The following is a 15950-nucleotide window of genomic DNA, read 5'->3' on the forward strand; positions in this document are numbered from 1 at the left end:
AGATTTTTATTGTCACATATAATATAGCATCATCATAACATGTCATCAGTTTCTGTCTAGCTATTGGGCAATTAGCAGTATCAAACAGCCTTGTATCACTAAAGCTTCATCCTCTCTAGGTACAATAACACTACTTTCTGCTTTGCTTGTATTTCTGGAAATATACCAACTCATCAATTCTGTTTCAGGATGGGAGTACGGAATTACCATTCCTCCAGACACTAAACCAAAGTCATGGGTCGCCGCGGAGAAAATGTACCACACACACCGACGACGGAGACTGGTGCGGAAACGCAGGAGGGATCCAGCTCAAGCAGTGGCAGCAGGAAGGGTAAGCAGAAGACAGATGCAGTCAAGAGACCTGCACATTGGAACAGTTGGAGTTTCTTTTATAAAAAATACATGTGAGATTACTCATTTCTTGAATAAAGAAAAAAACTACTATCATGTTTGTTTTCATTATATCCCTCTCCTTTGCCTTTTGTAAATGGATGTTCCCAGCTTTGGTTTAGGAAGGGGTTATTACGCCTGCCAGAGTAAGTGCTGATTTTTTTTTTCCTTACATTTACACAAGACTGTGGATAGCAAGGATTTATGTCTTCCAGGGAATGCCATCATATGAAGACCAAGAAGGATGGGAATACGCTTCCTTGATTGGATGGAAATTCCACTGGAAACAACGCAGTTCTGATACTTTCCGGCGAAGACGATGGAGACGAAAAATGGCTCCCTCAGAGACACACGGTGCAGCAGCTATCTTTAAACTTGAAGGTGCTTTGGTAAGGGACAAAATACCAAAAAAGTCTTTAAAAGTTCAATCTGATAATTTACAGTAAATAAACAATGAAGTGTCAGTTATTTTAGTCCCTGAATTCTTAGACTGATATACAACAGCGGCACTAATACAGTTTATCTTGTTTAAATCTGAAAGGGACCTTTAAAGTTGGAGTAGAGACTCTTGCATAACATACTTATTATTTTTCAAAATATTTTTATTATTACTTTATGTGAGATTTAGAGCAAAAAGGCAAATTACTAGACAAGCCTTCTGTAAGCACAGTGACACCACAGCTCAAGCTTTCCATGCACATAATTCAGATTTACTAACATCAGCACAAAACTCAACAGGTACTGAAATAGCTGCCCCTGATTAATATTCCCAGGTATAAAAAAACAAACACAAGAAAGGACAGCAAAGTGTTGAGAAGCCAGAATGTCATATGTCCCAAATAGATCATCACAATGTAATTACTCCACAAGTTTTCAGGTCAACACAGCTTCATAGAAAATTCTATTTACCAAAATACAAACTGGAACAAATAATGTGAGAAGGCTACTTTTTTTTTCTAAAATAACAATTCCAAGTGTGTACAGCTTTAACCAAAGTTTGTGCTTTTTTCTTGGTTTGTTTGTCTTTTTTGTACCAAATGTCAACCCACAATTCAATGACAGCATTTTCTTTCTCCAATTCATTTGGTTCCACAGAGTTTAAAAATTCCTATTTCCATTTCTCTTCTGACTCTACTTCCTGGGCTACTGCTAGGATAAAGCCTTAGTGTATTCTCTGCAACAGCTCTGTGCAGATGACCTGCAGCCTCTCCTTCAGTAAGAGCTGCAAGGGAGGTAAAGATCTCCAGAAATGAGACACTCTGGAAAGTAAGATGAAGTGACTGGATCTGATTTATGCATAGTCTCAATGACAAGAACAAATGACCTTCGGACACAAATAAACATCTTTTAAAGTATATTTGCTCAGGAAAGCAAATTTTCCATGACCTGGAGGAGAGACTGAAACTCATGTGTTTCCCCAGACAGTTCACTTTTATCAGGTCCCTTCTGTGTCTGTAAATTTGCAGTAACTTTTTTTTCTGTATACAACTTCAGGGGGCAGACACTAGTGTCGATGACGGAGAAGGGAAGAGTTCAGACAAAACCAAGGAGACAGCTACAAAGGTGTTTGGTGCCAATACACCACTTGTTTCCTGCTACTTTGACAGTAGGTTCTTTAACAATTCCTTTCTTACAAATCATGTCTGCTTCTACCTGGTCTCAAATAGAATTGTAATTCTTTGTGGTTTACATCTAGGTTTATATACCTTCTGCTATAATTACTGTCTGATTCTTTATTGGGCCCTATTTACACTACTAAAAGAAAAATCACAGTCATTTTGACATTTCAGTCCACTGTCACGCAGAGATCTTTAAAACCCGTGTGGGACAGGAAATCTAAAGTTCACTATTGCAGCACCTGAATTTTAGGCTGTCTTAAATGATGCATTTTCAGCATTAGGGTCCCTCCCTAAGGATACACGGAGCTCAGCCTCCAGAGACAGATGGACAATTCATTTTGTGCTGTTTTTGCTCACTTAATCAGCTCAATGCAGGGTCAGACAAATGCCTCATCCAGTGGAGCAGTAAGACCGTGTAGCTGAGCTGGCAGAGTGAACAAAACTGTAACTCTGCCACCCTGGATTGGCTTTAAATGCCTTGGAATCACTATGGTGGGATTCATAAAAGCAGGGACACTGAGATGGGAACAATCAGTGTCACTCAACAGGAACAGAGGCCAATCCCATCCACTAAGACTCAAAGTCTTTTCTGAGGAGCTTTGACTGGAACAGTTGTCTTTACTTGGACTCTACAGAACTTGAGTTACCTGCTGGCAATGGGTGCCTAAATTTTAAACCTTGTCTTTCAGAATCTGAGAAAGATTATCGTGGTTTTTTGTTTCCAAATAATGGCCACAGTAGGAAGAAAATGGCACCTCTTCCTGCCAGAGTTCAGATATTTCAGCTCATTGAGGCTACGAGTGGCTCAGATTTTTCCAAAGGCTGAAAGGGTTGCAGAGTTCACATCTTTTAAAGAAAAGCTGTAGCAACTCAGCCACATGGTGTCCTAGATTTGGGCTGCTCTCACACCTTCCTTTTCAGCTGTTCTGTCTGGACTGCATTCTTTTTTTTTTTTTTTTAAATCTTTTAGCAAAAGGGACAGAGTTGCAACTGGAATACATTTCTAGAGCAAACAGCTAAAAATGTTAAACTCCCAGGTCCCTGCAAGTGCTGTAGTGAATACTTATATGAAGCACAGGAATGCCCTGTTCTTGATTCTCTTTGGAGGAGCTGGATTAGCACATAGTTTCGAAGAGAAATTTTTTTAATAGAAGAATTTTTAGACAATACTGTGAAAAAAGCCCAAATAGCAGTAGTGTTTTGAGGTTTTCATTTCTGCTTTAACTTTTGTTGGAACAGGCTCTCAGGTGCCAGCTCATTGGTATTGGTACACCTGATGCTAGAAATGAAAAGCAGATATGTTATTACAGTGCTTGTGCTCAAGTTAAAATGTGTAAGGCATCTTTATAAACTCAAAATATCTTAACTGCAGAAAAGCAGCCGGTATAATGCAGCTGAAGTCTTTTTATTTCTTTGATACAGGAGTATATACTTACCACCTTCGCTGTTACATCTACCAGGCAAGAAATCTCATGGCTTTGGACAAAGACAGTTTTTCAGGTATGGAAAAGTCCTGCTAAAGGTGCAGAAAACCCACTTATGCAATGAACTAGTAACTTGATTTAGCTGTAGAATATCTTAAATCCTTAAGGTCTGTGCATAGGTCCCAGCTATGGAAACCGTGCTGTAAAGGAAGTCTCAGCTTCATTATGAATGATCCAGATTTGGTTAGTACTGCCTCAGAAGCTGCCAAAAAAAGAAGTGCTGTGAGTGGGCAGCACTTGCTGCTGCCAATGAATTCTCAGTGACAGAATGGGAATTCAAGTAAGGTCTGAATTTCCTATAACCAATCTCTTCCCTTTGTTTTAGCTTCTCCTAACCAAAGTCTCCAGACAGTTCATAAGCTGCAGGAAGCTTGCACAAAAGCATGGAAGAAGAAAGCTGGATGGCTATGTCACCAACTGCCTCTCAGTGTTCAGTATTTTATATTAATCCATTACTGAGATGGCATCTTTGCAATCAGGCTAATTCAATACTCAGGTTATCAAGTATTTAATTTAATTAGAATTAAAATTCCACTGAGAAGTCAGAGAGCAAATTGAAATTATATTCTGTAAGAATATGACTACAATTTTCTTCAGTAAGTTGAGCCAAAGATCAAAGAAAAACGGGCAGCTGAGAATTTCCTTTAATCACAGAATGGTAGGGTTGGAAGGGACCTTTAGAGATAATCTAGTTCAACCCCTCTACAGAAGAAGGTCCACCTAGATCAGTTTGCATAGAAACATGTCCAGGCAGGTCTTGAAGACCTCCAAGGAAGGAGACTCTACAAACCGTCTGGGCAGCCTGTGCCAGGGCTCCCTCATCTGAACAGTGAAATATTTTTTTCTTAATGTTTAAGTGGAACTTTTTGTGTTCCAGCTTCATCCCATTACCCCTTGTCCTGTTGCTAGCTACAACAGAAAAAAGGGATGTCCCAACCTCCTGATACCCACCCTTTAGATATTTGTAAATGATAATGAGATTCCCCCCCCTCAGTCTCCTCCAGACTAAACAGCCCCAGTTCCTGCAGCCTTTCCTCATATAAAAGATCCAGTCCCCTGATCATCTTGGTAGCCCTGTGCTGGACTCTCTCCAGCACTTCCCTGTCCCTCTTGAGCTGAGGAGCCCAGAACTGGACACAGGACTCCAGATGAGACCTCACTAGGGCAGAGTAGAGGGGGAGAAGAACCTCCCTCGACCTGCTGGCCACACTCTTCTTGATGCATCCCAGGATGCTATTGGCCTTCTTGGCCACGAGGGCACATTGCTGGCTCATATTTAGCTCATTATCAACCAGGACTCCCAGGTCTCTCTCTGCAGAGCTGCTCTTCAGCAGTTCAACCCCCAGCCTGTACTGGTGCATGGGGTTGTTCCTTCCCAGATGCAGGACTCTGCACTTGTATTTGTTGAACCTCATGAGGTTCCTCTCTGCCCAACTCTCAAGCTGGTAAAGATCCCACTGAACGGCAGCACAGCCTCTGGGGAATCAGCCAGTCATCAACCTCCTGTTGCATCCTTTTTCTCCATGTTTTAATTAGTAATTGAGTAAGTTTAAGGCATTTGTTAATTTGTTACAGAAGATACAGAACTACAGATATTTGAGTGCTGTTTTCTGAAACGGTGGGGGGGGGGCTTGTACAACTGCCTGTGTTCATTTGGTCTTACTTCAATATGCAGCATTTAAAAACCAGCACAAAGAAACAATAATAAATGCTTCTAACTTGCATATGTGGGATTCAAACCAGGTACCTGAGATGCAGTCACACATAAACTAGCATATCTACATTTTATTTTTCTCTAAAACTAGTTTGAAGAATTATCCCAATTTTGTAGAACTCTGATCAGGTCCCTAGCCAAAAGCTGTTGAAACTGACCTAAAGATAACCCTTAAAGTAGCCTCTAGTCCTTAATAATTGTTATTCATAGAGAAAATGTTAACGACCGGCATCAGGTACCTTTTACAGAGCTCTTGATGATTTAAAGACCTGCCAAACATCAGCCCTAGACCACTTGAATGATTCAGCTTTTTCACAAGAAGAGATTGCTATAAATAAGCATGTTTGAAACAAAAGCTTGATCTGAGCAATATAGCATGGGAGAAGTTGTGTTTGGCAACTGGTCGGAACTAGAATTATTTCTTCACATTATTCATGAGGCTGTACAGTATCAATGGAGTTGACAACAAAGAAACTTCTACAGACAATATTTAAGAAGAGATTTGTATAACCAGTGTTTCATTTTTGGTTTTGTGTTCTCTTTCTGATTTGCAAGATATTTTATCATTTTCATTTATTACTCTGTTAACCAAGACTTGTACAAAGGAAGCTATTCAGTAATCAAATGGAATTTGCTCTATTAAATGTGAATAATGTGTGGGCTTTTCTGTTATTTAGAACAGCTTCTAGAACTGGAAATGACAGAAGAAAAATAGCATGCTATATTTGATAAAACTTGTGCTTGTGTGCCTTGTGCCTTCGGGTTTGGTCTGTCTATAACTCTACACTTTTAATCTTTGTATGATATTTCAGATCCATATGCTCATGTTTCTTTCCTCCATCAAAGCAAAACAACTGAGATAATTCATTCAACTCTAAATCCTACATGGGACCAAACTCTCATATTTAATGAAATTGAGATCTATGGGGACCCACAGACAGTAGCCCAAAACCCACCTAATGTTGTTGTTGAACTTTTTGACAGTGACCAAGTGGTAGGTGAATGCTTTTTACTCTGATTGCATTTTATTTATCCTTACTAACTGAGAATAGCATTAAATGGCTATGATTGCTATTTTCGGTTACAGGGTAAAGATGAATTCCTTGGAAGAAGTGTTTGTTCCCCCATGGTCAAGTTAATCCCAGAAGAGGATATCACACCAAAACTGCTCTGGTATCCTGTAATAAATAATGGCAAAGCAAGTGGAGACATTCTTTTTGCTGCAGAACTTATTTTGAAGGACAAGGTATATGTTTCTTACTTTGTGTGTGTGTGTGTGTGTCTGTGTGTATAATACGATTTCTTATGTATCCTTTCACAGTGAGTCATAATGTGAAGTATTGTCTTAATACTTATAAGGTGTTTCATTTAAGGAATACGTGAGAAACTAATACATTTGTGTCTTCTTAGGGTGGTGCCAACCTTCCAATTCTGCCATCACAAAGAGCACCAAAACTTTACATGGTGCCTCAAGGAATCAGACCAGTAGTTCAGCTCACTGCTGTTGAGGTATGGTTTATTCTGAAATGAACTGAATTACAAGTACCCTCATCTCATCTCATCCTCTAGGTAGCAAGTTGGTGTATATCCTTCAAGAAAAAAAATATTTCCTAGTGAGGAGTGTGAGGAATTTTCAGTGTTTCTGAGTTTTGATTTTTTCCATTACCTTTCCTACAACAACCACCCTGAAATATTTTGCCTGTCACGTTTTATTATTGAAAATAAGTCATTTTTTCTTTCTTACTTTTTGAGCATCCTATTAATTAAGCATATTGACAATTCTCCCATTTTTGCTTATATTGAGTTTTACTTTACAGATTCTGGCTTGGGGGCTGCGGAACATGAAAAACTACCAACTGGCACCTGTTATGTCTCCAAGTCTCATTGTGGAATGTGGAGGTGAAATGGTGGAATCTGTGGTGATCAAAAACCTCAAAAAAACGCCAAATTTTCCATCTTCTGTTCTCTTCATGAAAGTTGTACGTTGCAAAAAACTATATGGCAGCTATCTACAGCAAAATCAGTTATTCCATAGTTTTAAAGGACAAGGATGTTATGCAAGGATGAACAGAAAACCTGGCACATCCTTTTTTGACTTAACATAAGCAATTTACTGAGCCTAAAAATTCCAATAAAGACCATGTAAATGTGCCTACAGCCATTGATGAAATGCACAGTCCAGTCCAGTGCAGTGTATTTATTTATTTAATTATTCATTTTAAAGGTATCCATTTACTTGTAGATGTGTGGCTACTTTCCTACTACTGGGGTGGGAGCTGTGCAAGAGTCAAGAAAATTCAAGATGTGAGGCAATTAAAAGTTATTTTTGCTGACTCTTACTGAATCACAATACAAAGATGGAAATCTTCCCTCACTGTATATTAAGTAAATTAAGTAACAGCTCTAATTTAGGGGCGAAATCTTAGTTCTTCCTTTTTCTTCTGTTTGCATTATAAACAAACTCTAACCTTTCATTTTCAGCTTCTGCCAAAAGAGGAGTTATACAGCCCATCTCTTGTGATTAAAGTAATAGACCACAGACCATTTGGACGGAAGCCCATCGTGGGACAGTGTACTATTGATTTATTGGAAAGATTTCGCTGTGACCCCTACACTACTAAAGAAGACATTACACCACAACTGAAAGGTAGCCAATAGAATAATCTATAATCTATCTGCAGTGTTTACTCTGTGCTGTACCGATGAATAACCATCTCATGTATTTATTTGAAGTTAATGGGATCTGAAAGATAAAATCTAACTCAGAGTATTAATTAGTGCAATATTCTGTGCAGCATAAGAGGACAGAATGCGAAGGCAACTCTGCTCTCAGACTGAAGTGTGCTGGTTCCCTGAACTTCCTCTTCAGTATGGGAATTTTAACCACCTGCAGATTACCCTTGCACTAAGTACCAAAGTAATGATCCAGTATTCCATCAGGAATGCTCTGAATGTTGACATTCTCCTTTATATTTTACAAGTTTTGCTTTTTTTTTAATAAGTCTACATATTTGAGAAATGTTTCCATATCCTGCACAAAAATACATGGTGTATTTTTAGCAAAAAGTGGCAACAAATTGCTTTCTTTAGAGGATCAAACTTTTAGCCAGTGGATCATTTTACATCTTCTGTAACTGTTTGGATTTCAAATGTGATGACAATGTCCAGTAAAATATTTTTCCTATACCACATTGCCTGAATAAAATCTTTGGCTTACAGTTAGTCTGCTCTCTGCTGCACCTCGCCAGGACACGGTAATTGAAATGGAAGACACACAGCCACTGCTGGCAGCTCAGGTAATCCTGGGAATCTGATCCTTGACTTCTTCTTCTGTGATTTCTGAGAAACTATCTAGACAGCAAAATTGTCAGAAACATACGCAACCTTCTGGAAAGACGGATGGAACTAAGTTACTTTGTGACAGGAAAGCAAAGGAAATATTTTAATCATTTTAACCTTGATTTTCATACAGTGAACATCAAACTACAGCTTTTTGTGCATGGTAAAGTTCACCCAGTAGCTTAAGAAGGAATTTACTTCTTCCATAGCTACAGAAAGCATATGATAGAATATTACCCAGTTGTCCACTGGTGATGGTTAGAGCAGCAACTGGTGATGGTTAGAGCAGCCTGATCTTGCATTGACTGAGCAGTTCTAAATAAAGGAGCTAGAAGCAGGTGTATGCTTTGGTGAGTACAGAATCAAAGCCATGGTAAAACAGACCTTCAGCTGTTCATTTTATCACAGTTGTGGATTTGCCTCTTATTTTGAAGTCATCCCAAACTGATAACTACCGAAACAATTTTTTTCTGCACTAACACCTCCTTCCTTCTCTGTTGTGAACTTCTCTACTGCTCTAATTCTTTTAGGACCCCTACAATACAATTTTACTTTCCAGGTAAAAAATAATTCAGCTTGCAGAATTTTACCCTTGAGTGAAGACAAACTCCAGACAGTACATTTCCAAGGAAAAAAAATCAATTATTTTAGGATAGTAGGATGTTCCCCTTACCTAGAAGGTGTTTCCATAAATTTCTGATAGGCTGTCATTATAAAGGAAGCACAAAACTTATGCCTTTTACGTAGTAATTTTGCAGGATCTTAACCCACAACTTTGTTTTTACAAAAATGCAGAAATTTTCATTTCGCTACAGAGGTCTCAAAGTAATAAACTCTCACTATTTGAGTAGGTTACTGATTGCACTGTTCTTCCTTCATTTCTTCTTCTGCATCTTAATGTCATGGTCTTCAGACTGTAATGTAAGCATCTCATAGACAATGTTCTTCTCTCTACTTTCATCATACATTTAAATTATTCTTATATTTAATTAAAACAGGCTCTAACTTTTATCTGAACTAGGCCTTCTGTCCTAATAGAAATGCTTTATAGTTGGTACAGAGAATTTTTATTTCCTTTACAAATTTTAAGAGAAGAGAATAAAAAAAAAATGAGAACGTAACACTTTGAACTCACTGGCAAACAGATGGAATTTGTGTAGTTGGTTAGAACTAGAAGAGGGAAAAATTTAAATGCTACATAAAGTGAGACACAACTTCATTTAGAGTTTGAAATCACCTGAATCAAATATACTGTAACACTAGATACAGTGACAGCATCTGTATGAGAGAGGAAAAAATATTCAAAACAGGTCCAACTGAAATAAGTACAACTGTGGAAAATGCAAGTGATATGCACACAACACACAAAATGCCAAAGTTTCATCAATGACATTCCAATTTGCAGTGTTTAAGCAGTATGTCAGCAGCACTCAGCAAAATGGCTTCTCCAACAGCAGTGCATGTACGTATGTACTGAGCCAGTGCATGGAGATGACCAGAACGGGTCAGATGGGGGAAGAATGCACTGTGGTCATGAGGCTGTACTTCTCTTGGCAATTACACAATAGAGAGATTTTGGAGATGATGTTCATAAGTCTAGTATGATTAGTTACAAATATTAAGGTAGTCTTCTTCTGAAAGTCTTACTATATATGTACAATATGTATGAAGTATTAAAAGCTTTTTCTGTGTCAGCTTAGCACCAAAATCCACAGGAATTATTTAGTCACACTTTTAATGTTTCAGTTTTGTTTAAAAGTTCTTACTAGAGAATAGTTCTTACTCCAGTAAGAACTAGAACTTTGTCTAGTTCTTACTAAAGAATAAAACTGCAGTAAATGAAATTCTTACTCTAACTTTTCTAGGGATCCACTGTATCTCTTAATTTCTTTATCGTAATTTTAAGAAGTTCTAAAAGCTAAAGATCAGTGTTAATGTCTTGAAAACTCGTGTGTAACAACCTACAGTGCAGTCAGTGAGTACATTAGAAAAAGACAGTAGCAGTTACATGATTTTTACTATGTGAATATTTCACTCCAAAATCTCAAATTTATCATATGGCATTTTATCCTGCATTTTGGCATTACTTGAGCACATCCTGATTACCAATTTCAGTAACAATAATATCCAAATACTGAAGACTCATTATTCACTTGGGGAAATTTTAAAGAAGGTTGGTTGGTTTTTTTTTTTTTCCTTAATGTCTTCTTCTCAAAGCTACTGATTGCATTATTTGAAGAGACATTTGAAGGTGATGGTGTATCAAGGCAAAAAATCCCAAAAGAAAAAACCCCCAAACCACAAACAAACCCAGAAACCCTCATATAAACACTTGGATGAATGATTCGCAATTCTACCCAATATGTTTTGTGAAAAGGCTTGAAATTGAGAGTTTAAATCATTACTGCATAATTATGCACCCTATTCTTCATGTTGCCAACATTACAAACCAGTGTTTAAACAAAGTCAAATTTAAATATGGCAAAGTATTCAAGGTCACCTCAGAAATTCTGTCTGTACGTTTTGCAAGTCACTAATGATACGGCTTCTGAGAATAAATCACTCCAGTTGCCTTTAGGAAATCTGAGAGTCCCATACAAACCTGAAAAAAGAAACATGCTGCATTTCTGACTTGGTTAGATAAGACTACTAAAATACAATAGGCCTTCACAGCCCTACAAGAGAATTATGTACAGAACAAAAATGGGAGTAAATGAACAGGATACACCAGAATGATGTCCTGACCTCGTGATGCATTTGGCCTGTATTCACAAAACATTTTGGATATTTCTTCTGCTTTGCACAAAATGTATTGATTATGCTTTTAAATTAAAATACAAGGTATGATGTATAAACATTAGTACAAATCACTTGCTAATGATGGCTTCCAAACGGGATGCATGATGCTTGCTCTTAATGGACTATCGGGTCATAATTGTGGTATCTGTGATTTAACAGGTGAAGCATTTTGGATTGTGCAGATTGTTATTACATTTGTATGGATAAATCTATAGATACATATAGTGGTTGTTACTGTACTTTATAATTCTTCACAGGTTTTTTTTCAGACTCCTGAAAATCCACAGCCTGTAAACAATTGAAAGACAATAGTAGAAGGAAAAGGAAAAAGGCTGTTGAGCATCAGCAAATTGGTTTAAAACCCAATATTTAAAAAGGGGAAAACAAAATCACTTGAATTTTTTCATATGTGACTTTTTTAAAAATAATTTCTAGAGTAGATTAACTTCTGTGAATGCCCTTAAAAACTTTTTTCATCTGAAATAAATCAGATACAGAGCTCTCTGCAACACAGGTGAAAGCAGGGAACGATGCTACTGTGGAAAACAATAGAATCCAGAGTGTAACACTGCAATGATAGAGTAAGAAAACCAAGTTTCTGTCAGTTTTGCTTTATGCATCAAACAAAACACAGAGTGATAATGTCTTACAGTTCTGAAAACTTGGTTTAAAAAAATTATATGTGTGTGTATATATATATATATATATATGTATATATATATATATATGTATGCGCTCCAGTTTAATATCTAGGACATACAGAACCCCTCCCCCAACCCATTAAGTTAAACACACGGTGTCTGAATATTCTTCAAAAGTATTTATAAATTATTGATGTCAGTAACTTTCCATACATACTATATACAAAACCCTAAGCTTTTATAGTCTGTTTAACTGTATAAATGCTACAAATCATATCCTTACCATTGTTTTTATTTTGCTTTTTTTTTACAATCTGATCCTCACGAGCAGCTTACGGAAAAGGTAACGTATGCTCCTTCTAAAAATCTACCTCTTGCTTTCTTGTGAATGAGCTCTCTAGTTGAAAAGCAGGACATCCATACTGCCTCCTACATTAGCATTTTAAGCATGTGTATGAGAACAGTAATTTCTGAAAATATTTGACCATAAAACCTACAATGAACTTGTAAAACAGTCAGTTTCAGAGAAATATGCAAAACTGAAATAATAATCCCTAGATATTAAGAAAACCCCCTCACATTTAATGATCTATATACTACTTTGAAACTCTAAATTCAAACAATCTTCAAGATTTTTTTTGAAATCTACACAGTGAGTGAATACTATTCATCATGTTCTTTTACAGTGAATGAACACTGCTCATTACCAGCTGAAGTATGCTTTCAGGGGCAAATTATTATATTATGCAGTCCTTATGGAGAAATACAGAAAATAGCACTGTTATGTGATTATCAGCCTTAAATAAATACAAATATTAAAACCTCCACAGGAATACTGTCTTAGTGGAATGTATAGATTGGCAGCATCTAAGGTTTCCTGAGGCCCTGTCAGACGCCACTGGTTTTAATGGAATGAGGTACACTTAGAGCAGTCAAGGCCTGTCCCAGTGTTACTGTACGGCAACAGTTTTGAAATAAAGAGGAATGCTGAAAGCAAACTAGTATATCCATCTCTCAGGAAAAGGTTTTTAACATATATAGTTTTTACTGTCATGCAATTCCTGTAATGAACACCAGATATGATGGTGTTTTTCCTTAACAGCTGAAACAATGACTGCACTAGCTAAGTGGACATTCACTCCCTCTGATGTAAGTAATGTAGATTAGATGGGTAGGCTGTGCTGCATTGCCAGGAGATGGAGGAAAGAAACAGACACAACTGCAGAAAGCAGTCATTTGAGATTCCCATCTAGACACCAGTAATTAATTGCTTGCCTGGAGATGACTGGCTGTTGATTATCAATGCAGCTGGACTACAGACTAGATACCTAAAATTGGGTATGAGAAATTCCATCTTTTTAGCTTTAATATTTACATTCTAATTTTCTTTCAGATCTACCTTTATTATTACTTAACTGATAATAAGTTTTACAGTTTACTGTCTTCTGGTATGCTATAACTGTTGTTTGTGGCTTCTGCTGTACAATATTGTAGAGAAAGAAGTTCTAACTCCCAATAAAAGGCTTTTTTATTTATTTTTTCTTTAAGGAGGAAGAAATTGTTGATTGGTGGAGCAAATTTTATGCTTCAGTAGGAGAACATGAAAAATGTGGACAATATATTAAAAAAGGATATGACACTTTAAAGGTATTGCTCAGGATAAAAACAAAAAAAGAAAAAAATCTAACTTTCTCAATGTTTATAGGCCCAAACCTGGCCAGAGCTGTACTCTTTGTTTTGTAAATTCCAAATTTAACTGTACACGATTTTCTGTAAAGTTCCATCATGTGGTGAAATGAATGTTTTAAGAAGACATCTTTGCTGCTTTTCTACGTAACTATGTTTATTAAGAGTTTAATCCAACCTTTGGTCAATGGAATTTTACTCTTGACCTCTTTGGGTGCCTGGCAGACCCTAAATAAACACACACATTGAGAAAGGATGAATACGGAGGATCGGTACTTTTACTATTAGTTGGTTAAAAGCTGAAGTCAGATCACTTTAATTTCTCATCTGATACACCTAACAAAGAAAGTAAAGATAATCTTGTGAAATGCTATTTACTGTGTTTTTAACAGGGCCTAAATGAAGCTTGAGAGCTTGTTCTCCAAACGTTGCATTTGCCTCCACTTCAATGTGAAAATAAGAACAGTCCCAAATGCTTTGGTTCCTTAAGATATTCCATCAAACACACAATACAGTTTGCAATGCCACAATGGTACAGCTGATATGTAGGTTCATTTCTAAACTATACTTTCTTCATTTTCCTTTTTCTTTTTTTTTTTTTTTAAGGTGTACGACTGTGAATTAGAAAAAGTACCTGAATTTCAGAGCCTAACAGACTTCTGTGACACATTTAAGCTTTACAGAGGCAAATCTGAGGACAGTGATGATCCATCAGTGGTTGGTGAATTCAAGGTAAATTTCAAATAATGGGCAACAACCAAATGCTAGATTCAGTCATTTGTATGTTATCATTTAAGTAAGTCTACATGCAAGCAGTTCAGCTTAAATAAGGATGCATGTGGTAACAGGGGCAACAGATGCTCATAGCTTCTTAGGTACAGGCCCTTTTTTCCAAGGAAGATACAGCTCACGCTAAATGACATGTTAATGTCAAAGAATTATCCTTCCTGCCAATGTGATCTTTGTGGTACCTGTGGAACAGAACATTCCCACATAACCTCTTGAACAGGGCTAACGTTTCACCTGCAGATGTTCTGAATGAAGTGAATTTTTAGAATGAATTTGGAAAAGGTATTTTGTACTATTCCTCTGATTAAAATAATGATCACATTGTATGTAAAAAACCCCAAACAATAAACTCTAACAATAAACCCTCTCAAAACCAAACATTAAATAAAACTTTTGGAAAGAGCAATGAATACAAAGTATGTGTTATATATTCTTAGCTGGAGCAAACTGAGTAATTGTGTGGAAATCAAAAGAGCTGTATTGATTTATATCTGTTATTTATTCTTAGCTGGAGCAAACTGAGTAATTGTGTGGAAATCAAAAGAGCTGTATTGATTTAATTTGCCTTTGTAATAAGTCTTATCCAAAAGCCACTAAAGTAAACCAAAAGACTTCCAAGTGACTGTGAACCAGGCTAGAATTTTGCTATTCCTACATAAAACCTGTGTAAGTAAGCAAGAAAAAGCAAACTCAACAAAGTGACTTTTCTCCATTTATCTTGCTTGGGTGTTCAAATTCTTTTTCAGGGATCCTTTAAAGTCTACGCGCTACCCGATGACCCCACGGTGGCCGCCCCTCCGCGCCAGTTCCGTGAGCTGCCGGACAGCGGCCCCCAGGAGTGCATCGTGCGCATCTACGTTGTCCGGGCTCTGCAGCTCCAACCCCAGGACAACAATGGGCTGGTGAGACCTTTTGCTTCTGGAATGTCTGAGAGCTGAATCTGCTCTAGTATATTTTATGTAAAGTTAATCTTGGTAACTATTTCTTAACTTTTTGTTTTCTTAAACAGTGTGACCCTTACATAAAAATATCCCTGGGTAAAAAAGTAATTGAAGACAGAGATAATTATGTGCCTAATACTCTCAACCCAATTTTTGGCAGGTAATGGACCTCTGTATTTTCAATGGATTGTATCTTAGAATGTTTTCCTATTTTTTAAGATAAAGCATTATTTGAAATATCCAAGGCTTTATTCACAGTTACATGCTGACAGTTAATCTTGAGTAAAACTACATAAGGCATTTCCCTTTGAAATCCTTGGACAACATAGGTGTTTGTAGATTCTCTGTTATCACATGGGTAAATTGCACAAAGCCAAACAATGTATATACCTTAAAGCTGCCTTGTGTTATGCGTGCAAGGATAACAAAGTATGTCCATGGAATATGGAAAAAGTTGTAATGCTGAAAACTACTTGGATATGACGATGAGTAATCTGCTTAATATGTACTCCCAGCACACTCGTCTTTCCTTCAAACTTAATATCTCT

At 37.1% G+C, this 15950-nt stretch overlaps 1 protein-coding gene across 6 annotated transcripts in view; it reads left to right on the forward strand.

Annotated features, from left to right (window-relative positions):
• MYOF (myoferlin) overlaps positions 1 to 15950 on the forward strand; it is a 73310-nt gene that overhangs the window by 49256 nt on the left and 8104 nt on the right. For 5 of the 6 annotated variants that reach the window (XM_062001814.1, XM_062001817.1, XM_062001815.1 and 2 more), the window contains 15 exons: positions 189 to 331; positions 606 to 779; positions 1885 to 1996; positions 3432 to 3509; positions 6020 to 6201; positions 6295 to 6453; positions 6618 to 6716; positions 7025 to 7186; positions 7689 to 7854; positions 8427 to 8503; positions 12318 to 12329; positions 13535 to 13633; positions 14279 to 14404; positions 15208 to 15363; positions 15471 to 15562. In XM_062001814.1, the coding sequence (XP_061857798.1) occupies positions 189 to 331; positions 606 to 779; positions 1885 to 1996; positions 3432 to 3509; positions 6020 to 6201; positions 6295 to 6453; positions 6618 to 6716; positions 7025 to 7186; positions 7689 to 7854; positions 8427 to 8503; positions 12318 to 12329; positions 13535 to 13633; positions 14279 to 14404; positions 15208 to 15363; positions 15471 to 15562 (1837 nt within the window). The remainder of the gene's footprint in view (positions 1 to 188; positions 332 to 605; positions 780 to 1884; positions 1997 to 3431; positions 3510 to 6019; positions 6202 to 6294; positions 6454 to 6617; positions 6717 to 7024; positions 7187 to 7688; positions 7855 to 8426; positions 8504 to 12317; positions 12330 to 13534; positions 13634 to 14278; positions 14405 to 15207; positions 15364 to 15470; positions 15563 to 15950) is intronic. The other variant, XM_062001816.1, reaches the window with a different exon arrangement.

Source organism: Colius striatus, chromosome 8, assembly GCF_028858725.1.
Source record: "Colius striatus isolate bColStr4 chromosome 8, bColStr4.1.hap1, whole genome shotgun sequence".
NCBI classification, from domain to species: domain Eukaryota; kingdom Metazoa; phylum Chordata; class Aves; order Coliiformes; family Coliidae; genus Colius; species Colius striatus.